This window comes from Pholis gunnellus (assembly GCF_910591455.1).
Source record: "Pholis gunnellus genome assembly, chromosome: 15".
NCBI classification, from domain to species: domain Eukaryota; kingdom Metazoa; phylum Chordata; class Actinopteri; order Perciformes; family Pholidae; genus Pholis; species Pholis gunnellus.
Genome location: NC_136542.1, coordinates 7,477,866 through 7,503,307, shown reverse-complemented (window position 1 = coordinate 7,503,307; position 25,442 = coordinate 7,477,866). Strand labels below are relative to the sequence as shown.

At 42.3% G+C, this 25,442-nt stretch overlaps 3 protein-coding genes across 3 annotated transcripts; 1 reads left to right on the top strand and 2 right to left on the bottom strand.

Moving 5' to 3' along the window:
* Nucleotides 1–4,249: 4,249 nt before the first annotated feature.
* On the bottom strand, nt 4,250–9,628 carry otomp (otolith matrix protein; the record flags this gene model as incomplete). The annotated part of the gene is made up of 9 exons (XM_079174673.1): nt 4,250–4,260; nt 4,426–4,597; nt 4,932–5,116; nt 6,278–6,345; nt 6,946–7,120; nt 8,595–8,780; nt 8,996–9,098; nt 9,204–9,340; nt 9,538–9,628. 9 exons carry the CDS (start codon nt 9,626–9,628, stop codon nt 4,250–4,252), a joined length of 1,128 nt encoding a protein of 375 aa, XP_079030799.1.
* A 1,735-nt stretch (nt 9,629–11,363) lies between these two features.
* On the top strand, nt 11,364–18,908 carry acvr1l (activin A receptor, type 1 like). The gene is made up of 10 exons (XM_079175092.1): nt 11,364–11,504; nt 12,257–12,340; nt 13,373–13,627; nt 13,731–13,942; nt 14,140–14,239; nt 14,874–15,020; nt 15,374–15,649; nt 15,895–16,092; nt 16,240–16,370; nt 16,904–18,908. The coding sequence occupies exons 2-10, from the start codon at nt 12,268–12,270 to the stop codon at nt 17,033–17,035; spliced, it is 1,524 nt and encodes a 507-aa protein (XP_079031218.1). The 5' UTR covers nt 11,364–11,504; nt 12,257–12,267; the 3' UTR covers nt 17,036–18,908.
* Nucleotides 18,909–20,507: 1,599 nt separating this feature from the next.
* On the bottom strand, nt 20,508–25,244 carry d2hgdh (D-2-hydroxyglutarate dehydrogenase). Its single transcript, XM_079175231.1, has 10 exons — nt 25,124–25,244; nt 23,946–24,315; nt 23,789–23,846; nt 23,562–23,701; nt 23,250–23,443; nt 22,991–23,159; nt 22,716–22,859; nt 22,483–22,625; nt 21,861–22,026; nt 20,508–21,608 (listed from the first exon to the last, which is right to left on the bottom strand). The coding sequence occupies exons 2-10, from the start codon at nt 24,289–24,291 to the stop codon at nt 21,346–21,348; spliced, it is 1,623 nt and encodes a 540-aa protein (XP_079031357.1). The 5' UTR covers nt 24,292–24,315; nt 25,124–25,244; the 3' UTR covers nt 20,508–21,345.
* Nucleotides 25,245–25,442: the final 198 nt, after the last annotated feature.

Sequence of the window (25,442 nt, the reverse complement as noted above, 5' to 3'; positions counted from 1 at the left end):
CAGAGCGATAAGCCTGGTGTCACTGGCGTCTAATCATACTCCATGTTCCTTATCGGCTCCGCGCTCAGGAGACGGAATGAACTGTGGATAGGGAGAAGAAGAAGAGGAGGAGGAGGAGGAGGGAAAGGGGGATATGGTGGGAACTAGAGATGGAGGGAGAAGGGGGGGTGGGGGCAAGAAGTGATAGGGGAAGAGAGATGTGGAGGAGAAAAAGTGGAGGATGTTAGGGGGGAGTAGAGGACATGAGAGAGTAAGGAGTGGAGATTTAAGGGTCTGCTGCACTAAAAGCATATAAAGAACCAGTGCCAAGCCCTGTGTCACGACTCACCTCGCCACCCACACAGCACAAACCCACCTTGTGTAAGAAGATCTGCTTCTTCAATGCAACTTCCCACTACTTGCATCTGTGTGTGTGGGTGGGTGTGTGTGTGTGTGTGTGTGTGTGTGTGTTGGGGTTATCAGGAGTGCTAAGGATGGGTGGTAATTGAATAATGACAGTAACGCCTCTGATGGATTACCTGTCACTCTTCCCTCTTCTCTCCCTCCATCACTGTCGTCCCTCTCCTCTCTGCCGCTCTCGCCTCGCAACCTACGGTCAAATTGTCTCCTGTCCCGTGCTGTCACCCGAGCCAAAGGAGCTAAAGACACGCCTGTACAGATTCTCACACACACACACACACACACACACACACACACACACACACACACCCTCACCGCAAAGATACACTTTTATATACAGACAAGTTGGCCACAAGGTGTGGAGGAAGTATTCAAATACCGAAGTTAAAGTGAAGTTAATGATCAAGTATTTGCAGCTAAATGTAGGCTACAAAAGTGCTCTAAAGCAAAATGTCCCCTTTCAGAGTCGTATTACAACATATTGGAATAGGTTAACCAAGTGTTAAGATAATTCACTGAAGTAAAACTAAAACTACACTATAAAAATACCCTCATTACAAATAAAGGCCATTAAAAAGAAGCGTTGTCAGCAACCGAAAATTGCAAATACTATTTTCGTAGACTGTTATCAGCCATGCATTACATTGTTAGCAGCATTTTAATTATATGTATTGCTTCAATGTGGAGCCAATTCTAACTACTTATACTACTGTGAACTACGTCAATGAGTCCTATTTTGCAAGTTGATCATGTACTTTATATGAAAGGAATCAGGGTCAGATAAGTGTGAAATGTAAAATATTTAATTTTGAAAGATTAGTAGTCGAAGTGAAGTGGAATAAAGTGTTAATACTCACTCAAGTGCAGCTGCTTAAGTAAACGTTTCTATCACAGATTGTAATGTTAGCTGGTCAATTTTAACTCCACTTTAAATACTGTTGGGTAGTTTAATCTATAACGCATCATATTTTAATAAGATTGTCATAGGTTTTGTAACATATCAACATGCAACTGTCAGATACAGAAATGAAAAATGAAATGCACCCCTTGAATTGCAGTGTAGTGTCATAACACGGAAATACATTAAGGTACAGTTTTGAGATCAAAATATAAATGATGTGTATTTCTATTTATCTTTTTTTACTTCTCAATCTTTATCTTTTTCACTTCTGTTCTGCAAAAATACTAAATTACTGGTTAATTTCCGCCACTTACACACTTTCCTCTCTTACAAAGCCCACACCTCGAGGCTGAGAGAGCTGCACTGAGGTCACATTGGTTGTTTTTATTTGTGCATTACTGCAAAATGGTCAGCAAGAGCACTGAGGATTGAGAGCGATTGCAGTGCTCTGCTGCAATGCAGTTTAATCTACAGTATCTGCTCGCAGCTAAATGGTACTCCTCCATCACAGACACAGACACAGACTTCCTCTCAAGGATTAATGTTGTAAATGAGCTGAAACAGTGCCAGCAGGGGCATTTGGTGCCTGCTGAGTAGAGGGCTGTCTCTATGTGGGGACCACCCATGATGAGTTGGTGTCCCTGATTCACCTGACTACCTGGGAGGTGCTCCTCTCCACCTGAGTGAACATCTGAGTCTCTGTATGCATGCCTTTGTGTGTGTGTGTGTGAGACCTCTTTTTTTCCCCCTACTTCTCTACAACCTAATTCCTCTCCTCCTTTTCTCCTACCTTTCCAAAATGACTGAGAGAGGGAGCAAACAGCCTATTACTGATTGGATGTGTGTGCAAGAGGCAGAGAAACTGAGAGCGAGAGAAGGCAGTGAGATGTACCAAGAGAGATGATATCAAGCATAATTCATTTCCACACAGATATCATGTAGCTGCTTCAGGATAATTAGAAGTCAGACAGAAAAGACTGCACTTTTTTTTTTATCATCATTCATTTAATTGGTTGAAAAAGAAAGGTTTGCAGCACTACACGTTCAAGCTGTGAGGAGTATTTACATCATTTTCGGACATCAGTAGAAACAGCACCAATGGTACAAACCAGAACTGAATTTGCACAGCCAGTCATGCCTTTACCCTTAGCAAATGAGGTGCAAATGATTGCTTCTCTCATGAATTGTGGCGTCATTCACACTTGAGGAGTTTCTTTTGCCATCGAGAGCCAAATTGTAACCCCTACATTTTTTAAACGTGACAGTATTTGATTTCAAAGAGAAGCATTCATTGCCTCAGCAAGACTGCAAAATACATCCCGCATTTGTATCTGTTGTATTAGTTCTTATTCATTGGATTTCTTCCAGTTCCATGAGGTAAAGAAACACAGTTTGACGAGGAGAACTTCATCCGGTTTATCAATTTATTGCCCGAGCTCTGCGGTGCAGAACGTAAAGCAAATAGTAAAGATGGAGACAACGATTAAAGCCCAGAATTACAGTCGGTATACGTTTACAGTACATGATTCTGTGAGTCAAGTGAGGCTTTAAACACGCTTAACTGTTCTTTAATTACACTTCCTTAAACATATCAGAAATTTTAATGGAATTTTTTTTTTTTTTTACAATCACCATTTCTTCATAGTTCATTAATTCTGCAATACTCTTCCTCATAACAATTGTTTTATAATATCACACACTGCACTGACTCATTTCTTCCTCTAAGACCAGCCTTGGACATCCTCCTGTTAGTAACTTCTATCGTCATCACGGTCTCGCTATTATGAGCAAACTTTTAAAGTATAAATGATACATTTTAGAAGAAACGCAGCAGACGTCCACCTATTCCTTTACACGTTGAAACAGGACAGACAAAGTAGGCATTGCAGAGTACAGTTTGGGTGTTCTGGGTGATGCAAATGTCACAGATGAGGAAATTATCAAAGCTTTTAGACAAAAAAAACTCACTCGGGGGTCACTGGAGGCAGCCCAAGCCCTAATCCAGTTTCTCCTGACTGTATAGTGTAACAACACACTGCGAGCTGGCATAGTACAGTCCACCATACCAGACATGAGAAAGCAGTGATCCAAAGCAAAACGCTACAAGCCATGGGAAAGCAGCAACCCTATCAACACAATAACACATACAGACACCTGCACACACACACACACACACACACACACACACTTTTCTCTCTCTTACACACAGTATGATATGCCAGACTGCCAATTAGGACAATAATGGCTGTGCGAAAAACGTCACACACACACACACACACACACACACACACACACACACACACACACACACACACACACACACACACACACACACACACACACACACAGTAACTGAGACCTCTAAGCTCAAAGTTAATAGCACCCAGTTGTTCAGTGCCAGAGACAGACCCTGTGGGAGGAGGTTGTGGGGTGAATGGGTGGTATTGATGCTTAGACTAATGCAACCAGAACACAATTTTCTGACAAACATACAGGGTAGGAAAATTTAACAGGACTAGTTTTGTATGTATAAATCAATATTGGGGAAGACGTTTCATGTTTATGTGGTATTTCCATTAAGGTCTGTATCAACATCCTCTTTTTAAGACACACAATCTGTCAAAACCATGAGAACTACAACTCGTTAACTTGCACTTTTATCCTATTTTTCTGACATATTTCCGAGCTGATTAGCCCCTCTTAGCGATGTCCTACCCTGCCAGCCAGCACACTAGAGTGGAGCACTATGTTAAAGGAGGACAATGACATGATAGTAGAGAATGGGTGGGGAAATGCAGGGAGGACACAAACACAAGAAGCAAAGCAAAGATGATAAGAGATGGCGAGACGGAGTGGCAGAGGGGCACAGATGGCAGCGAGGGAAGGCAGAGCGGAAGGACGGAGATGGAGGGATGGGGTGGAAGTTGATATGCTGGTCCTCCTGCTCCATCAGCAGAAGCCTGTTGGAGGGAAAGCGCAATAATGAGAACAGCTGCAGTGGACACACACACACACACACACACACACACACACACACAAACACACACAAAGGAGAAAACGCTCCTCCAGCCAATTAGCCACACAAACACCCTTTTACAGAAGCAAAAAGACATCATCACTCTTACCCTCACACTCGAAGGCTTGCAGCATGGTGGTGTAAGTGGGGCCCAGCCAGGAGGTGTAGCTACCCAGCACTCTCTGGAGGTGGTGGGTGGCGTCATTAAAGAGCAGATCGGATTTGCCATAGCCTGCTGAGCTGAACAGGCGGAAGCCCTCGCTGGAGTTGCCAAACGCATTCTGCAGGAGAGAGAGCGAGTGTGTGACAGGACTTAATGCATGAGAGCATGCGTGGATGTGCGTTGGCGTGCTCTGTGTACATGTGTGTGTGTTTCTTTGGGTTTGTGTGTGTGTGTGTGTGTGTGTGTAGCCAGGGGATCAGCGCAGGACGCATCAGTCATCCCGGCATCTCCCACACACACTCAGTAAGGAAGAAGGATGACAGTTTAGCAGATACCTGCACTGCTGATCGATAACACAGACTCCACAGAGACATGAGACAGACATAACATATCTGGAGACTAACACACACACACACACACACACGGATGATGCAATTTCTGTTCACACCCACCTGTAAACGTTCCAGGAACTTCCAGACGCGACACTTGTCCTCCATGCGCACCACCACAGCGTTAGCTGGGACAGCTGCCAGGTGGCATCGCTCAAACTCGTCCAGGTCCGCCTCGGTTCCGTCGGGGCACAGCAGCTTCAGGTCCTCCAGCTCCAGATCCAGGGCCCAGGACTCCTGGTTCTTACCTGGGCCGCAGTGGAGTGAAGGTGTGTCCGATTTTAATTCAAGCCCATTTAGAATTCCCACTCAAAGAAGCAACATACAAGTTCATACAAATTAAAGAGACACTTTTCAAAGAAAAAATAACACCATATTTCACCTAGAATATCTATATAATATTTGATTATTAATAAAGTGGACCAATACTAAATTACCACCTGCTATAAATGCTATACATGTCCCTCAATGTTTGAAGGCCTGTCAAGCTTTGGATTTGTCCACATGCCAAACCATCTTTAGTAATGCTGTAATGTGGAGGCTGTGGGAAGAGTTTCGAGGGTGGCATCTTTTTTAGCCCTCTCCAAAACCAAAAATACAAGACAAGAAGTGTAAAGAATGGATTACAAAGCATGTTTAGGCCAATGTTAGTGGCTTAGATTGGGGAAATGTACAGTCCAACGGGACTGTTTTTGAATTTTGAGAGATTTGGTTGGCCACCTAATAATCTAAAAAGCACACAAAACCCCATTTAGCCAAACAAATTAGAGGCAAAAGATAGACCACCTTGAAGCTACTTTCTCCCTCCCTCGACAACAGCACAGACCTCCTGTGTTTTATTGCCCTCCGTTAATTGCTCTGACCTCGGACGTTTGTGAACCATATGAAAAAGCATGCTTCGTTAGACAGCTACACTGTTTGTGGAGCCGGTGTCAAACTGCTTCTCCTCGGCTGTACCAGCAGAGTCTGTGTAGCGTGACTGTGATAATGATCACCATTAATTTGGGATGTTGCCCAGAGCGGAGAAGCAGATGCAGCAAACAAAGAATTGGGGCATTTTTATGCTGGACAAACATGTCTGAACCATTGTATGTCCCCTTCCTGTCTGTTTCATATCTGTTTCTCACTTATACTCTCTTTCATTCTAATTGTTATCCATCTGTGTCTTTGTCTATCTCTGTCCCAAAAACACACTGATGTAATCTGTTCGTTGTATTTACGGGATTCATTTCACACACTGTGAAAAAGACTCTTAAGAGAAACATTGTGAAACACTGACATCCTGTGTCTTGACATGGACTAGCACTCTCTCTCCCTCTCTCTCTCTCTTTGCTGACCTCATCTAACATCATTTAAATAATACAATGACATCATTATGTAACCAGTGGTGTAGTTTAAAAAACACCGACCGTCCAAATTGTCAAAGATTGTTGTGTGTTTGACAAATGCCACGTCACCGAGGTTCTCTGCAACACACCTGAAAGAAAAACACAAAAACACATGAATAATCAGACACATTTAGTCTATAAATAGATGAAGAAAGTGGAAATCAGCACACTCGGGAATATGCTTTTGTAACAGCATGACTCTGGAGACCATAAGTAAACTCCCTCTGCCGCCTAGTGTTGCACACACTTACCTACTCCGCTGAAGGCGAGTTTACTGAGCACTACTGCTCTGCAATACACAGTAATATACTGTATATGTGAATTGTCTACAACATGCAGGCATATAGTGAAACTGACAATTACAAGCAATTTGCAGCGCACACTAATCGATCATCCAAGCTGTTTGTTCTGTTTATAGTCTGTTTTAAAGAATTGAGTTTTCTCTCATGTTGTGTCAGACTCTAAAACACTCACGAGGGTCAATAATCATTCATTACTGTATTATTACGATCATCACTCTATTGTTTTTTTCAGAACAGGCCGCTTAAATGACAATGTTTTTAATTTATGGAGACAGTAGGCTGGACTGGATGAAAACGAGGGGAGACACAGAGGCAGAGGTTTTACCTACTCCACCTCTGGGTACCATTAGCATATTAGTTCCCATGTTATTATTGTCAGTGTTGTACCTCAGTGCTCCTGCTTCTCCGTAGTGCCTCTCTCTGTGGTTGTTGGCACAGATGTGTCTGTCGTTATCGTCTCCTATACAGGCCTCGCACAGGTTCTTAGGGTTGTTGCCTCTCGGGTCGTGCTGGAAGTCCTTAACACCCGGCACACAGCTGTAACCAAAGAAGTTGCCAACGGCTGGTGAAAAAGACAAAGAATGAGTTAGGAGGGAGAATAAGAGAGGTTGAGGGAGGATAACTTAATTTAAAATTATAAAGTCAGTCCTCAGATTAGACATGTCTAACTTGTCCAGCACACCCCTAGAATTAAACTAAATTATATTAGGTCTAATGAAGACAAGTGGAGTGTCAAAAAGAAGGGTCAAACTAGAACCAACCCTTTGAGCCAAAACACTTGATTAATTAATTAACTCAAAATGAATTGAGAGCTACTTTAAACTTGAATAAAATGACAGATTTAGCTTCTAACTTGTGTTGATTTGCTGCTTTTCTTTGTTTTATGTGATAAACTGAAAACACTTGGCTTTAGGAAACTGTAACAGCCATTTCTTCACTTTTTGTTTGCCAAATAATTACCTACTTAATTAAATATTTGTAAAAGTAATTGGCAGATTTATTGATAATGAAAATAATCATTAGTTGCATTAGTTAGGGTCTTCAAAATATCTTCTCTGTTGGATTTTTAAGTATTAAGTGGTAAATGTCTTATAAGATGTTTTTAATTTTTTGTAGTGTTGACACTACACTTGTCTTGTTTCCTGCCTGCTGCCATATAAAGAAGTAGAGAACCACATTGGAAATAACGCTGAATTGTTTTTTAAATGCAATTTGATATTTTCTATATTTTCTTATTATCAGCAGCTCACATTAAATGTCAAAAAACAAATAAGATGTATTTTAATACTTTCCAATACTACAACACTACCCTGTTTGTGGCTCTCAGCTCCAAATGCATTGGTTACCACTGAGGATGGAACACTTTTATTATGGGTCGCAAATATATAGTTTAATTTCTTTAAAGGCTGAGTAAAAACTAGAGTAAATATTGCTGCAATAATCTGCAGCTGACTACTTTAAGACGCAGATTAATAGAGTTTTCTGGTCTAGTGGGTATTTACAGACTCAAAATAAACTACAGAGCCCATTTTTTCATATTAAAGAAACATGTCACCAAGTGCATTGCTGCGTTTTGGCATTTATGTGTTTTTAATAGTTTTTGAAAAACAGTGGAGCTCTGTGGCAAAGAGTATTAGGATATATCAGATTTACAAAAACATTAACATAATACTTGTTCGTGGGATCAATTCATTTTTGGTGTCATGGGATTTAGTGATGAAAAGAAAACTAGGCGAAATATTGCCGGCCTCATCTTTCCTTCTCCCTCTCTTGAGGAAATTACCATCTTCCACTATGTCTTTCTGCTCATTGTTAAACCGCACTCTCACACACTCTCTCACATTTACAAAGACAGATGAACTGTTCCCTAATTGACTCTTCTCCTCTCCTCCCCTGAACCTCTTCACTCTTGGTTTCACACCACTGCTTCCTTCTTCCTCCCACTGGACCTCTCATACGGCTTCGACGCACCACCACACACGTACACTTTATACATCGCGCCCTCACCTCCCTGAGCCCATCCGGCTCCGTCTCACCTCTGGGGAAGTTGCACTGCTCCCCAATTCTGATCTGGGACGTGTTGACCAGGTAGCCAATAGGAACAGTCCACCCCACTGTGGTGCGCATGCCGGGGTGACAGGAGCTGCGCTCGTGCATCTCCAGCAGGGACAGGTCTGAGGAGGAACGACGTGCCAACGCCACCACGTAGTAGCTAAGACCATCTGGAGAAAACATGTGCGAATCATTCGTCAAATCAGCGGTGCTTGAGGAAAAAAAGCAATATAGTAATTAATAAAGATACAAGACACAAAGAATGATGTGTCTACATCTGTATCTGTCGCCCTTGTGTAGGTATAACCATGACCTTATCTTCAGAGAGTCACATTAGTTAAGCTGCTGAAGCTTCAGTGCTGCAACGTTCAAACCCGTGACTTACCGACTCCGTTATGGGACTCTCCTGCAGCCAGCTCCAGGCCGTGGCAGAAGCCAGCAGCATAGACGTCATCAGCAAACATGGAGGCTGCGTCTGCTGTCCCATTCTGACAAAGACACATTTTTTGAGTAAATAATGGAGGTTAAAATATAGTCATATTATGTAATGCAAACTGGATAATCCACTTCCCCATTCCATTTTCTTCAGGTACCTTGATTTTGTTCATACAGTCTCTGGTGTTCAGGCCACGGACGCATTGTAAAGTTCCTCTAATATTGTGAGCTGTGGCGTTCCCGGCCAAATCCAGACACTTCTGCTCTTCAGCGTCAGACAACACACACCAGGAGACTGCACGAAACAGTGGGGAAGAGTTGCAATTTAAGTGATAAATAAATGCTGGGTTAGGGTTGCAAATGTTTCATAACTACACCCCAAACCTCACCTTCTAAAACATGTAAAACATCACTTAAAACACACATAAGTAGGAGTTAATGACAAGTCTATTTTACTACAATAGTCTTAAATTGATTCCCTTTTGGATGTACCTGTAGATTTTGTATTGGAGACACAGCTGACTGACAGAAGAGGCAGAAGGAGGAGGAATGCTACAGGCAGTCTTCTCTCTAGACGCTCCATGTCGGCTCTGGTGGGAATCCTGCTTGGAAAAATCTCTCTAATACAACAGAGAAGAGGAGCAGGTGGATTTCATTGAAGAAAAATAGTCCCTCAGCTACTCCCTCCCTCTCTTGTGACCTGGTTATGAGAGAGAAAGTGGGAAAGAGGGGGAGAGAGGGTAAAAGGTGGGAGAAAGAGGCAGGTAGGCTGGATGTGGAAAGAAGAAAACATTGCATTATTCCTCTTTCTCCTCCTCTTAAGGCAAAGTTCCAGTGAATAATCCTTCCTCCATCTCATGATAGCAGTATTGCATTTCCACCTCCAATTATCCACTGAGACGTATCCCCAGTGGAGAGGATAGCAGTAGACACACGTAGGCTCAGAGCAGTTCAGGTCTTGACCCAGGGTCTTTAATTAAAAAAAGCTTTGGACAATGTGTCTCTGTACTGGAGCCGTGCTCGGGGAGAATGGATACCGGCTGGGTCTTGCTCTGGTTCACTGGATACTAAAGCCCCAGGTAAGCAAGAAAAAAACAGCACTGGCGATTGTTCGCAGCCGCGGGACCCATGAGGGAAAACATATCTACTAACTTCATACAATTCTCCCTTTTCTCCCTCGTTGTGCACATACTCACTGACACGTATTTTCTGAAGAGCCACTGAGCCAACCAAGAATTAGATAAATTCGAAACAGGTAGAGGTTGTTGAGCAGTCAAGTAAAATTAACTCATCTTCTAATCCGCCTTTTAGTTGCAGTGTTTGGCAATGGCAGATCTGCATGATTGCTCAAGACATAAAGGGTCATCTTAGTTTTCATGAAGCGTTTTTTTCACGAGGGAGAGCTCTTTTTTTGGGGGGGGGGAGGCTGTGGTATCTGGTTCTCAGCATGCATGGGTAAAGTAACAAGGAAGCACAGTGGGACTTTTTGAATCAAGCAGTATTTGCAATCAAATAGCAGCAAACCTATGGAGAAAACAGGGTTTTCCATTCTGAAACTGTTTCGCTGAGGCTGTAAGTCACCCAGTTGACACTTCTCGTCTCACAGTCAATGTTGTTTAGTAGATGAGGATCTAAAATAATGAATGAGCTGAATAAATACATTACATTTTCCATGTGAAACAGCATCACAGCTCTTTTCGTCTAGAAAGTGATACTAAAATATGATATTAGTGGATTTTCTTTTTCTGTCTTTCTTCTCATGTAAATCATGTATCTTGGCAGTGGACACTCTGCTATATATTACTAACTATAATCAGACAGTGTCATACAAAACATATGGTTTGAGTTATTTATTTGTCATGCAAATAGTGATCCTTGACGCAGTCTTTCACTCAGAATAAAGAGGCAGTGAATTACTAGACACTCTCATTGATAGAATTTAGCATTGATCCAAATTTAGCCAAAGCTTCACCAAGCCAACTTTCTGTTTAGCCGTACCAAAGAATGTCAGTAACTGTAATGTTAAGCCCTTCAACTTGTTTTCAAATCAAATTAACCAAACAGAAATTCAGTCATCAAAAGTTAATTTCACATTTTAGTAAGTACACAAGTGGACAAAAACAACAGTGTAGATTATAAATTGAAGTTGGAACACTATTAAGATCATCAACAAGCCCAATTAATTTGCATATAAAGGTTGTTATTCATAGATAAATACATCATGATGTTACAGTTATTTTGGTCTACAACCTGTAGGAGGACTCCCCTGACCCACAATGCACCTCGAGGATAATGTTTTGGTGACATCATGCGTGGCTGGAAGGGAAGAGACAGCCAGTGGGTGGGCTGGGTTGTGATCCTGTTTTCGGCTTCTTTCATCGCAAATAACGCCAACACGATCCAATAGGGATAGACAAACATCCCATAATGAGTTAGAGGCTGTATTTCGCATGTGCCAGGTAGGCTTATATGTTTAGTGTCTCTTTGTATCTGATGTTTATCGCCCAGCTGAGCCGTGTGCTTTGCGAGCTAGCTTAGCTTAGCTCGCACGGCTAGCAGCAGCAGCACCGGGCAGACGTCTGTCTGACTGGCGCCTCCGAGGCGCCTGTGGACGGACAATAAAACCGCTCGTTAATGGCCTGTGAGCTAGAGCAAACAACCAGCCCCCCCCCCCCACCTCCCTGTCTGTGAGGTCTACGAAGGGGAATTGCTCATAGCTTCGCTCGGTGCTGTACTTCACATCACCCGAGGCTGTGACATTGAAATGTAACGTGTTAGCTTAATTTGTGTTATGATGCTAGTTGATGCCAATGCGATATTTGACGTTGACTCGCAAAGGAACAGCTCCAGTACTGTGATGTTACCTTCAAAGCCATTGTTAATAAATAGCAGTTTAATTAAGAATTAAGCTCGGGATTATATTTTGTCAGTTTTATATTATATATATATATATAATATTATAACTATATTATAGGTGGTTGTCTTTGAAATGGCTGTGGTTTATTCCATAATCAGCCATATGTTTTTAAATAAAGCTTTGACAAAGACAAACAGCGGACTGTTGACATTCAGCCATTAGTAGTTGCTTCCTCTCTGTGTTTTCTGATAATCCCTGCCAAGGCTTCAGACAGAGGGGGTAAATGTAATTATCCTCTTTGCACGAGAGTACTCATTTGAACTCTCTCCGGCTCCTCTTCCCTTCTTCTCTCAGTGCACTGAATCATGGGTCGCTGCAGTGTCCACGTCCTGCTGCTGCTCCTCCTGCAGGCCCTGCAGACATCAGCTGAGGGCTCAGGTACTGTCTATAAACGTTATGTTTGACTGTTTCCAGACCGCGGTGTCATCTGTACGTCTGTTCATGTTGTGCAGTCGGACATTTATATATATATATATGGTTCATTTTGAGTAAGAACTGTTTCAAAAGGGCAGACATTACCCATCTCAATTGTAGAAATTCATAGAGTTCAGAGCTAAGCTAGAGTTTAAGGTGCTCTTCAGACTCTGTGTGCTTTTCACGATGTCGTTGATACTGCTTACTTCATTTTCACAATCACCATTTAGTTCACTGTTTGTCGCACTGCAAAGCTCTGCACATGCAAAGTCTCAAAAAAACAACAACCGTTTCCTAGAAATGAATTTATCTTACACACATTTACACTGAAGCAGAACAACAGTTGCTTCACATAACGTGTTTGCAATTATGATTACTACAAGTAATCAGATGTCCAGAAAGCAAAACCTCGTTTGTACAATTGAAACAAAATTTTTTTAGCTTTGGACAAAAGCATCTTCAGAATGAATACATGTAGTTGTTTATCGTTTGAATTGTTTTCTCCCGCTCATATTGGCTAGATCCCCTACATCTGTTCCAAATAACAGGATTCCTGAGCTGTCTTAACTTCTCTAAGTAAGATGTGGATCTAGAGTTAGGTGACGGGACAGATACAGTACAAAGGTTAGATAGATGTCTCCAGTTCACTGAAGCTTTGTTCAGATTGTTCAAACAGTGATGAGTCTCCAATGCACAAAAGCGCTGAAGGAAAAGTGCAGTCTTAGCTAATAAACAAAATAGAAAAAGGAGAAAACTGGTGGATTTGCTATGTTGTTTTTATTATTTATTTATTCATTTATTTACCAGTGATGGTGCACATTACATATAAGATTATTAGATTATTATTAAAGCTTGCTAGTTTGAGTAAGAGTGAAAACAAGTTGGTGAGACAGAAGTCTTTCTGTTGGCCTGCTGCCTTAAATAAGCGTTTTATGTGTTTCCATGCCCCGCGACACAACGTGAGTGTATGCTGAACTCGTATCGTCTCTTCCACAGATGGGAAGTTGGAGTGTCTGTGTGAAACCCCTCAATCCCTCCGGGCCACGAAGTGCCACGGTACTCGCTGCTTTTCCTCCGTCAAAGTCAGCAGCAGTGGCGTGGTGTTTGAGCATGGCTGCCTAGAGGGGCTGGACAAAATCCGCTTGCATTGCTCCACCGCGCCGTCTTTCCACCAGGCCATTTTCTGCTGCTCCCAGGAAATGTGCAACGGCAACACCACCAGGAGTTCTCTGATGTCTCTGCTTCCCACAGGTCGATAGTAGTTCATGACATGCAAATACAATAATAATCTGTCTGTTAAATAATCAGTCAAAAGACATGTCACCATCTCATTTTCACCCCTTTTTGTCCACAGCACCAGAAGGTGAGCCGGTTCGGTACCGCGTGGAGACCTTGGCTCTTTTTGTTCTCGGCCCGGTGGTGGTTCTGGCTCTGCTGTCTGCAGTGTCAGTTCTGGCCTGCAGGAGGCTCCATCACGGCCGTCTGCAGAGGCTGCAGGAGTTTGACACTGAACAGGGAGCCATAGACGGCCTCATCACCTCCAATGTGGGAGACAGCACTCTAGCGGTAAGAGTGAGCGAGGCGCAGAAAAAGATGTCGATAAAGACAAAGAGTGCATCACGACTACTCACTGAATCCAAAGCACATTTGTTGATCTTTGTTGATGCTGAATTCCAGTAGCCGTGCAGCTATGTGTGATATGTGTGTACTTCAGTGCCGATTATGGCAGAAGCAGCTAACCTGATATCTGTGTCTGTCTTAAGGAGCTGTTGGACCACTCGTGTACATCAGGCAGCGGTTCAGGTCTCCCCTTCCTCGTCCAGAGAACCGTGGCCAGGCAGATCAGCCTGATGGAGTGTGTAGGTACGTAGAACGCACCGCGGGCCAGGTGGCAGGTTTGTTTCAGGTCTCTTTGTATGAGAAACAGAGTTTTATCAATTAGAGCCCTTGGTGTAAGTGTATGTCACAACCAGTAAAATAAATATATAAATATGGCATACTAAACTAAAGGATTATCTTGTCGTCATTGAGTTTGCCGTTTCTATCAGTATTATAGATGACAGCACATAGTTATTCTAGGATGTTTAACACATATTAAGATACAGATCTTCATGCTGTGAGGGCAACAACATTAGGAGGTCACATCATTTTTTTATTTGTTCAAATTAACTGTCAAAACACAAGTCATGTGTTTCTTTGTCCTTCCAAAGAAACGCCTGACTTGTGTTGTTGACTATGACTCAAAAGTATGACGCTCGTCTCAGGTTGGCGATGAAAGGTTTGCTCATTATCAATCAATTTGTAATTTGAGCATTCAAATGAAAGTATGTAGGTCACATGCTTTGAGATCCTGTTTTGTACCGCACAGAACAGTTTGTACCCGTCAGGAATTGGAAAAATGTGCCTGCGTACAACTTTGTGCTGTTGATTTGGAGACGTTGGCTTTCTAAATGCAGGTGTCTCTTTAATTTCTCCTTTCCTCGCCTCTCTTTTCCAGGCAAAGGGAGGTATGGAGAGGTGTGGCGGGGCCAGTGGCAGGGCGAGAATGTAGCTGTAAAAATCTTCTCCTCGAGAGATGAGAAGTCCTGGTTCAGAGAGACGGAGATCTACAATACTGTGCTGCTAAGACATGAAAACATCCTGGGTGAGAAGAGACGTCTGATGTCTGCTTGTATATAATATTTTCCCCATTGTCTCCAATGTATCCATTCTTATCAGAGATTATCATTTTAGCATTGTTAACAAGATATATCGATATATATTGTTGACTTAATGCTTTTTATGTCTTATGTGAAGCGGTTTGAATCGCCTTGTTTCTTTTCAACCTTTTCAGAGAGTACTTGCTCGTTTAATACCTCTCTCTGAGAATGCATCTTCAGAATGAATAACTAGAATTGTTTCCCAATAGAATTTGGATCTAGAGTTCGGTTAAATAGATGAATAAATCCGACACATTGTGATCATCTTCCATCACATTTCTCATCTCTCTTCTCCCAGGCTTCATGGCGTCCGACATGACTTCTCGCAACTCCAGCACCCAGCTGTGGCTCATCACCCATTACCACGAGAACGGGTCGCTTTACGACTACCTGCAGAGAGTGGCCGTGGAGCCGTCGGAGGGCTTGGCGATGGCGGCGTCGATAGCTTGCGGCCTGGTGCACTTGCACACGGAGATCTTTGGCACAGAGGGGAAACCGGCCATCGCTCACCGGGACCTGAAGAGCAAAAACATCCTGGTCACAAAGGAGCTGCGCTGCTGCATCGCAGACCTGGGTCAGTCTGTCGTCCTTCGTGTTCCTTCATCTACGACTACTATTCATCTTTTCAGGCCCTTCTAACTGCATCTCTTTCTTCTGATCATTTTTTTGTGTTTGAAAACCAGCATTGTGTATGTTGGGTTGCAGCTTTGTCTTTTTTTTTTATTGTTTCTTTTGCACAGTGTGGCGATCACAGAGACGTCTCGCTCAAAAACTCAGTTAACGTCCTACTAAAACACTGGTGATGTGTGATTGTTACAGGGCTGGCTGTGACCCACTCCCAGGCAGACAACCTGCTGGATGTGGGCAACAATCCGAAGGTTGGCACCAAGCGCTACATGGCACCTGAAGTGCTGGACGAGAGCATTCAGACAGACTGCTTTGATGCCTATAAGAGAGTGGACATCTGGGCCTTTGGGTTGGTGCTGTGGGAGATAGCCAGACGCACATACAGCAATGGTGAGTGGCATGCATTTTAGGGCTGTTACACAATAAACGACCGCCTCTAATTTCTTACTTACTTTTTATATGCTGTTGTGTGTTCAGATCGGCTTCTCCTATACAGTTACTCGCTCTAATCTCTAGCATCTCTATTTGACTTTGCAGGTATTGTTGAGGAGTACAAGCCTCCGTTCTACGATCAGGTGCCCAATGACCCCAGCTTCGAGGACATGAGGAAGGTGGTGTGTGTGGAGCAGCAGAGGCCTTTCATTCCCAATCGTTGGTTCTCTGACCCTGTGAGTATCACTCTACGACCGTCTATACTATCTATACTGTATCGACGTATGGAAGGCATGCTACCCTTTTTATGACATTTTTATCACAGACGATATTATGATTTTATGGCTTTTTTTTTTTTACGTTTGACATACTAAAACATGACAGTTTTATTATTAATGCTATACTGTGAGATATTTTAATGACCTTTTATATGACATACTCTACTATGACTTTTGGGCATTTTTAAGACATACTATAATATGACATCTGTATGTCCTTTCTATGACTTTTATATGGATTACTATTCTATGACATACTATACTGTTACCTTTTGATGACATACATTTTTATTACATATACTATGATTGTTTTTGTGAATTTTTATGGCATACTATTCTGACTTTTTAAGACATTTTTAACAGCAGTTTAATTGACCCAAGCCAAAGATGTGCAGAACCACTGCTTCAAGAGACATCATCGTGTGATTTCAATCGCTCATTAGCCAGAGCCACTTTGTTTCTTGATCCACTATTCCTCCCTTCTCTCTTAGACTCTCTCTGCTCTCGTGAAACTGATGAAGGAGTGTTGGTACCAGAACCCCTCTGCAAGGCTTACAGCACTGCGCATCAAGAAAACCCTGGACAAGATTCACAGCTCTCTGGAGAAGGGCAAGGAGTCATGAGGGGGAGGGGAGCCTCGGGGTGAAGCTGCCTGATGTCAGGGATCGGCTTCGAGACGCGTCCGGTGTTTGTGAAATGGACGAAAGGACGATAATGGGAAAGGACAGACGACCAGAGGAAGGACTTGTTCATCCAGCCTCATCCTTCACTTGCTCTCTCACTTTCTGTGGTTGCCTTCCACTGACATCCCTCTCTTACTCGAAGCCCACAAACGTTTGGACTAGTCCTGTCTGAATACAGCCAGCCTTTGTGACAGGACACAAAGCAGGTGCCATTGTGCACACTTACCTGAACTGTAGACTGTTACAGAGCGCGACATACACGGATGGCATATTGTAGTACTCCATCCCAATGCTTTAACGCCCATGCAACACTGCTCTCACACACACACACACACACACACACATACTGAGTGTCTCTTATAATTCAATTTCTGATCCCCAGTCAGTGTTTTTGGCATTCTGCTCGGAGACAATCAGAAGTGTTTTGCTCATTTAGCTTGAATAGGACATGACAAGTATCGCTACAAAGACTGAAACCACACAAATATGTTGACTTACAAAAGGAAAACAGCCAATAGAATCAAATGTTTTCAACTTTTTAAAAATGTGATATTTATTAACTGCTACCAAACTGCTGTGGAGAACGTAACACTGATGGTGCGTGAAAAGGATTGTATACACAGGCATTAACTCTACTGGACTTTCTGCACCCAAACCGTCATTATTGGAGCTGCTGGAAAAATCATTTCTTGAGAAATGGAAGAAAAGGGTCAGAAATTGTTCCTGCTGAGCTTGTTTGTAGGATGGGGATGAATGGATAAAACACTAGAGGTGCACAATGATCTTGTTGGCTCTGGAGTAGACGCACAATAAGTACCTGCCAATAGGAATGAGTCTGTATCTTATAACATGAATATGATACTCTCTGCCTGGCACTGTTCGTAAACTCACTGTGGCTCTTCTGTGCAAGCGGAGAGGAATCAAAGAAGACTTGTTTGTGATAGAGCTGACATTTTTATTAAGATATCAAGAGGTATAAGAGGTGAAGCTGTTTTTAGTAGCGCGGTGGGCTTCCATTGACTACTCGTCTCCCATCATGTCGCATTGTACAAGTTGCCAGAACAACAAGAAAAACACTCCATCTTCATTTGGAGTTTTATTGTTTTAAGTGTTTTGTTCTTAAATGCTGGGTTTGTTTTGAAAAAAATGCTGCTTTGTCTTTTTTTTTTTTATATGTAATAAAAGTTACTGCTCTGTTGCCTAGTGATTATCCAGACTGTCAGTTTTCACATTACATTTGATTAATCCCTGTTCTTTCTGTTTTATCACTCCCTAGTTAATCACATGGGCCTAAAACACAGACATGCACAAACAGGACCTCGAAGCATTATTGTTGTGGAGAGATGTTGCAGCAATTGTGCTGCTATAGTCACGAGTGCTGAGCAGTTGGGGGTTGGTATACTATGGCTTTTTTGGAACAAAGTCATAAAAAATTCAGTGTAGTGTGTCGAAGAAAGTCAGAAAGAAAGTCTGGTTTGTTATTTCATGAAAAGTCATAAAACAGTCAAAGCATATTATGTCATATAAAGTCCTAAAAACATTATAGTATATTTGACGACCCCTTAAAATCAGCCTTTGGTCCTCTTTGCTGCTGTTTCTTTGTCTTGCAGGATGTTGATCGTCAGCCGATGAACCAAACCTGAGCCCGGTTTGCTCAAAACCTCGACCTGGAGTTCTCTGCCTTTGTCGACGCGGCTTCTGTTTGCTCCAGACATTTTAAGAGATCCACACATGCTGAATTACTGTAAACCGACTTTCCACGTTTGCTCTGTTCTTTTTGGTTACTTTGTGAATAAATTATTGTTTCAAAACTTTTACTCGTCTGGTTCCCCATTTGTGTTGCAATCTGTGAGCCAGGCTGGAACATCGGTCATGAAAGTTCATTAAACAGTTAGAGTAGTGCGTCATACGAAGTCAGAAGAAAAAGCATGAAGTGGAAAGTTTCAAGAAAGCCGTAGAATAGTTTGCCAACAAAAAGTCATAGTATAGTATGTTGAAATAGGTTTTTTCAAAATTAATAGTATAGTATGTAAAAAAAAAGTAAGTAGTTGTCTTTTCCTAAATCCTTATGATCTTTCCTTTACCTCATGACGTTTTCCATCAAGGAAAAGTAGTTGGGAATAGACAGTTTTAGGTATTTTTTTAACTTTTCAACCATAGCCATTATATAGTATTAGTATAGTTTTTTTTAAAGTAAAAAAAATGTATTTAAAATGTATTTAAAGAACACATAAACTAAACTAAACAACCAAAACAAATCAGAAGCCGCGTCTGCCAAAGAAGAGTTGAGATCTCTGTTCAGGTGCTGAGTCTTGTTAGCAAGCACTCCCACGGGGCTCAGGTGTGGCCCATCAGCTGACGAGCAACAACCTGAAAGACCGCAAACAGGACACAGACCCCTAGTGGACGGGAGGGGTCATCACAATAGTTAGCATATATAAAAAAGTCATAGATAAGTATGTCCAAAAAAGTCAGAATATTGTATGTCATAAATATATTTAAAAAAAATAAGTCTTAGCAAGGTCATCACATAGTATGTCAAAGTCATAGTATAGCATGCCATGGACATGTTGGTGATAAATCAATGGATGAACTGTGATTAACCACATTTTTTAGAAAGCCGAGTTCAATTTCACGAGCCACACCCGGGCCGGATTACTGCCAGACCTGTTGAATCAAGCAATCCCTTAAATAGAACCCGTCTGACAAAGTGAAGTAGGCTGAAAGATCTCAAAAAGCAACACATCTAAAGAAATTCAAGAACAGATGAGATACTAATTAATTGACAAATAGGCAAAACAATTTAAAACCAGGAAGAGGGCAAACACTATTTCACATCACTGTATGTATGCCATAAAAAGTAATAAAAGTCACAGTATAGTTGGTCATGACATTTCATAGTATAGTATGTCATACCAGTTTTAATAAATGAGTCACAGTATAGTGTGCCATAAAAGAAATTCTGAAAAAACAGTCATAGTCATAGTATGTCATGAAAAATGTCAGTATTGTATGCCATAAAAGTCATACTGGAGTATGGCAAAAAAAAAATATATAAATATATTTGAATTGCACCAGACAAATGTTTCAACTTTTTAAATATAGTGTATTTACTACTGCTAGCACAGTACTGAGGATGACGATTGCGCACACACACCCACACCCACACACACCTTACAATAATAATATGATACTCTGCCTGACACACTTCATAAACTCACTGTGACTCGTTTGTGCAAGCAGAGAGGAATCAAGGAAGACTTGTTTGTGGTGAACGGACATTTTTATGATATTGGAAGTGAAGTTGTTTTCTGTAGCGAGGCGGGCTTCTATTAACTCCTCATCTCCCATCATGCCACACTGCACCAGTTGCCTGAATAACAAGAAAAACAATCCATCTTCATTTGGGAACTGTTTTATTAAAAGATTCATTTCAAACAGAGTTTAAAGTCGCCCAGGTGTATGGTTACAAATACATTTGTTCACAAATGCCGGGTTTGTTTTGGGAAAGAATGTTGCTTTGTCTTTTTTTATGTGATAAAATAGTTACTGCACTCTTGCCCAGTGATTAGCCAGCCAGTCTAATACAACAGTCCTGAAATAAATCAGACCTTCTGTTTTTCTGTGTCTCTATTATTTTGTTCATCCAATTTTTATCAGAGTAGGCTAAAGAAAACTTGGTGTTTAATGTAATTCAGTTCAACAGCACCACAGACTGCAGCAACGACCAGGAGGTTGAATCATCACTTTTCAAGTTTCCACAAGAACTGAACATTATAAACTCTGAATGAAGGTCTGATTTATTGCAGGACTATTAGACTGCATTAGTCGTAGCTAGGTGACTCTAACAAACTGTCAACAGTGAGAGTGTATTTGTACAAGTTTCACGATCTTTCAAGTATATATTTAAACAATAGTCAGGTTATGTAAATATGTACATTACTAATTTACACAACTTTAAAAACGTACACCACCTTAATACTCTAATATTCCAGAGTCTAACCACTGCTACAGTACAAAGTCAGCAGCTCGTTAAAGTGGATGTCATTCTAAAAGTAATGCTTTGTGCAGGCGACAATGAAAGTACTCGCAAAAACCTGCAGCTCGACACTAACTGTGTGAAAAATGTTTTACAGGAAAGAGCATGAGCTGCCATAAAAGCCATGTGGCAATAAGGTTGTAGCTCAGATGGAGCTCCTGCATGAGCCCTGTATACATCCCCACTCACCCAACAACTGAGACAGTTTGGTTCATCTCAGGTTATCTGGTAGAGTCTTGTACGGGTTGAGAATACCCTTGGGGTCCAGCATGGCCTTGATATTACCCATCAGAGCTACAGCCTGGCTGGGTTTGCTGTAGTAGATGTAGTTCCTCTTCTTCAGGCCCAGTCCGTGCTCCGCACTGATGCTGCCGTGGCAGCTGGCCGTCCACTCGTAGACGAAAGGCTCGATGGCAGCGAGAAGAGCCGGGTCTTTGACAGGAGACGTGATGTTCAAGTGCAGGTTTCCATCTCCTAAAAGTACAGATGCACATGCAGATGATTGGTTCATTCTGATGGGCGGGTGGAACCTTACATGGTGTGTGTGTACAAGTCCAGTTACCATTTGTAAACCCCGTATATACTACAATTACTCAGTATTTCAGAATGAGATCAAGCCGTTGTAGGTAGAAAGAGATACCAAGAGATCCTATCTCATGCTAGCGGGCCATTATTTCCCTCCTGATATGAAGACTTTTTTCGTGTCTTTCCATCTTCTGGTCTTACCTACGTGTCCGTATCCCACCACACTCTTGGCTCGGTCCCCCAGGTGCTCCCTCATGTCCGTCACCAGCTGGTAGATCCGCTCCACCGGAAGTGAGATGTCATACTTGTAAGTGAAGCCATCGTGAGTCAGCGCCTCTGTGACGCGTTCACGCATCGACCACAGTGCCTGAAAAAGTGGAAGTGGAAAAGTAGATTACATCATCATAACCAGGATTTGCGACACAGTTAAGGCGAACACAGAAGTATTATTTAACCCCCCCCCCCCCCCCCCCCGTATGAAACTGATTACTTAAGTTTAGGTCAAACGTTTTTTCAGCTGCAGGGTTTTTGCTGTAGCATGTTTTTACAGCAGCAGGATGGTTGTATGTGGGATTGAGTCTAAATAAATTGTAGCCACCATGATCATTGTAATAAAGGAGCATGTCCCTTAGTGCAAAGGTGTGGCTTATTTATGCTTATAAAATAGATAATGGACAACAATGGAGCCCCGTAGCACAGAGGAATAAGCTACATCACGATTTGGCGACACAGAAATATTTGTTAAGTTTGCTTTTTGTCTTTTCACGGGACTTGTTGTAGAATGTAAACAGACTAATTCTTAAACATTTTTTTGAAACAAAACCTTTATTTTTGAGTCTTCAGTCGCCACAGTCCCATCGGTAACCAATGATGACGTCATCGCCTCCTCTAGGAAATTGTGGAGTTTTTCCCCGTCATGTGTTGCGTCAGATCCAGATGTTTCTATGACGACGTAGAATGAACAATCTGCAAGATGGAAGAAAGAGTTTGGCATGGGTGTGTGTGGTTAACTGCTTTATTAACTAAGTGTTTGCATGTGTGTGTGTGTGTGACTACCAGAGATGGGATTGGGTAGTTTGAGGTGCGTATTCAGCAGCCTCATACATTCACTGTCCAGGAATTCGTAGGCTGACAGAATTTCTCCCAGCATGCCTCTGGAGAGCTGAAACGTCTTCAGGAGCTGCTCAAAGGTCTCACAGCCTAACAAGAAATGAAAGAGAACAAAAAATAAAATTAAAAAAAAATCTACGGAAAGAAACACATCTCGACATTTATCAACTGGACTGTGATACAATGTCCTTGTAAAGGGAGGCGCAATGAGACAATCGTACCCAGAAAAACCACATTAACTGATTTGGGTTTGCGTGGACAAAGGATGGACACTGCAGTGATGACCCCCAGTGTTCCCTCTGACCCTATAAAGAGCTGTTTGAGGTCATATCCTGTGTTATCTTTACGCAGTGTGGCCAAGCAATCCAGCACGCGCCCATCTGCCAACACCTGTACATGCCACATACACACACAGACAAACATTAGTGCATTTATCCTTTTTAATATACTACTAGTTTCTCATTTATTTAATCCACTCACCACCTCCAGGCCGAGCACAGTCCCGTGTAAGGAACCGTATCGCAGCAGCCGGAGTCCCCCCGCGTTCGTTGCCACGTTTCCCCCGATGTGGCAACTACCTTTTGCCCCCAGATCAAGCGGCATGATGTGGTCTCTGTCCTCAAGGTAAGTGGACAAGTTCTCCAAGACACAACCTGCCTGACAGGTCAGAATGCCTGACAGATGGAGGGAAGAATTCTGAAAGATGAGTCTAATATGCTGTAAGCACATAAACAAACACTGAAAAGACAGGCAGCTGATTTGTGTGTGAAACTAAAGCATTTTAAGACTTACCAGAGATACTATCAAAGGTAAGGATGTTGTTCATGAGGGCAGTGGAGAGGATGACCTCATCATAAACAGGCACGCTGCCTCCAACCAGCCCGGTGTTACCTCCTTGAGGGTTGACCGCCAGATTACGACCGTTACAGTACCTACAAGAGGGGAAATGCAACGACTTACACCACCTTATACTCCCCTCACTTGTGTATTTGTCGTTCAATCCACTATTTGTTCTTTACTTTAGAATTTGAGAAACTTCCTCTGTTGTTTGAGGTCGGAGTAACACTTCACTGGAACCTGCAGAGGATGTATGAACAGAGAAAATGAAAGATGAAAGACATTATCTGTGAATTCTATCTGGACGGGGAATGAGCTGAATTAAATTCCAGTCATGACCTCTCACTGACTTGAGCCAATCCACATTGCAGGACTCCAGCAGGTCGGGGTCAGTGATGGCTCTGCCCGGTAGGGTCTTCCTGAAGAAGGCTAAATCCTCCCCAGTTACCCTGGAGAAGGGCAGCCTGTCTGGGGCTGCAGCAGGGGACGGCCTGGACCCGTCTGCCCCGGAGTGCAGCGTTCGACAGCAGACTCCTAGCTGCCGTGAGGCGGCGGCGGGAAGGAATGAACCGCGAAGGCCCACGGGAGAACGTCCCGCTGTGGCTGCGGATGAGAAGGTGCTGTGGGCGCTCAGGTGTCTGAAAGCCTTCCTCAGCCTCGATGTTCTTTGCAAAAACCCCACCATGACTGGAGTACAGGCGCTAACAGGCTGCAGGAAAGAGAGGATGAACCATTAATCTGTTTCCTCAACATATTTACCTGGTATGGAGTTGGGACTAGGTGTGTGGAGCAGCTGGGTAAGCTACATGTCCCTACTCATTTGTCAGCTTTGTAGCTAATGTTTGTTAGTTAACAAGCCACTGCTGTGATGTAGTCTCAAAGTACTGTCCTCCTGTAGAATACGAGTCTATAGGTAACTTATTCATCAGCCGTCCACTTACTGGAAAGCTCTAGAAGAATCCACAGAGAGGAACCTGGTGTTTGTTTCAGTTGCTCGTCAGCACTTGACTTTGAGATATCTATTTTTGCTGTCTAAATATCACCAGTCCAATTGAAACAACCTGAGTTTTGATAAACTTGCATGTTTGTTTGATATCGGACACTTAGATGTTCTTAATGAAGCCGGTTGTTTCGTGCAGCAACAAGTTTCATCGTTACTGGTATGAACAATATCAAAAATGTCTGTGTTAATAAAGTTAAGTAGGTTTTCAGTTACTTATGAGATTCAAGTCGTTCATGGAGATGCCTGAACGAAAATGTAAGTCAATAATGAATCATTTTGAAAATACAAAAGCTAGAAAATGTACGATATATTTATGTGAATGTGACATTTCAGAAGAGTCTATTTAAATCCTATTTTAGATTAAATCAGACACTGGCTTCTTAGTTTCTCTCCACAATATTATATTGAGAAATGCTGTTTTTACATTAGTCAAGTAGTAGTGTCATGTAATGTGTCATGCTCGTGTGTTCTCTGAATGTAACTTAAACGTTTACCGTTTACCGTATATACTCACAGTAAACGTCCGGTTAACACCCGCGTGTCTTCTTTCGTGTCATATCTAAGAGCGAAATCTGTTACAAAGTTGAAGGACGATTTGGTTCCTTAAGAATGCAACACTGGTACACTGTTTACTGCTACAACTAGCATGGGGGATTTGCGACGGGGTGAAAGGTCATGCCGATGACAACGGACCAATGAGAAGCCTTCTTTCAGATTGAGCCAATAGCTGTGAGCGTCTCGTCACAGTTTAGCCAATGACGACTGGGGAAAACAAAGTCACTTCGTTTAAGATTTAAAGAGACATTACACACTTTTTGTGGAACCTGTCCCAC

Coding starts and splice junctions, on each gene's coding strand:
- acvr1l (XM_079175092.1), top strand. CDS start 12,268: ATGGGTCGCTGCAGTGTCCACGTCCTGCTGCTGCTCCTCCTGCAGGCC. Junction 14,240..14,873: donor CAGCCTGATGGAGTGTGTAG/GTACGTAGAACG, acceptor TCTCTTTTCCAG/GCAAAGGGAGGTATGGAGAG. Junction 15,650..15,894: donor CTGCTGCATCGCAGACCTGG/GTCAGTCTGTCG, acceptor TGATTGTTACAG/GGCTGGCTGTGACCCACTCC.
- d2hgdh (XM_079175231.1), bottom strand. CDS start 24,291: ATGGTGGGGTTTTTGCAAAGAACATCGAGGCTGAGGAAGGCTTTCAGA. Junction 22,860..22,990: donor AGTTAATGTGGTTTTTCTGG/GTACGATTGTCT, acceptor ATTTCTTGTTAG/GCTGTGAGACCTTTGAGCAG. Junction 22,027..22,482: donor CTGAAGACTCAAAAATAAAG/GTTTTGTTTCAA, acceptor CCACTTTTTCAG/GCACTGTGGTCGATGCGTGA.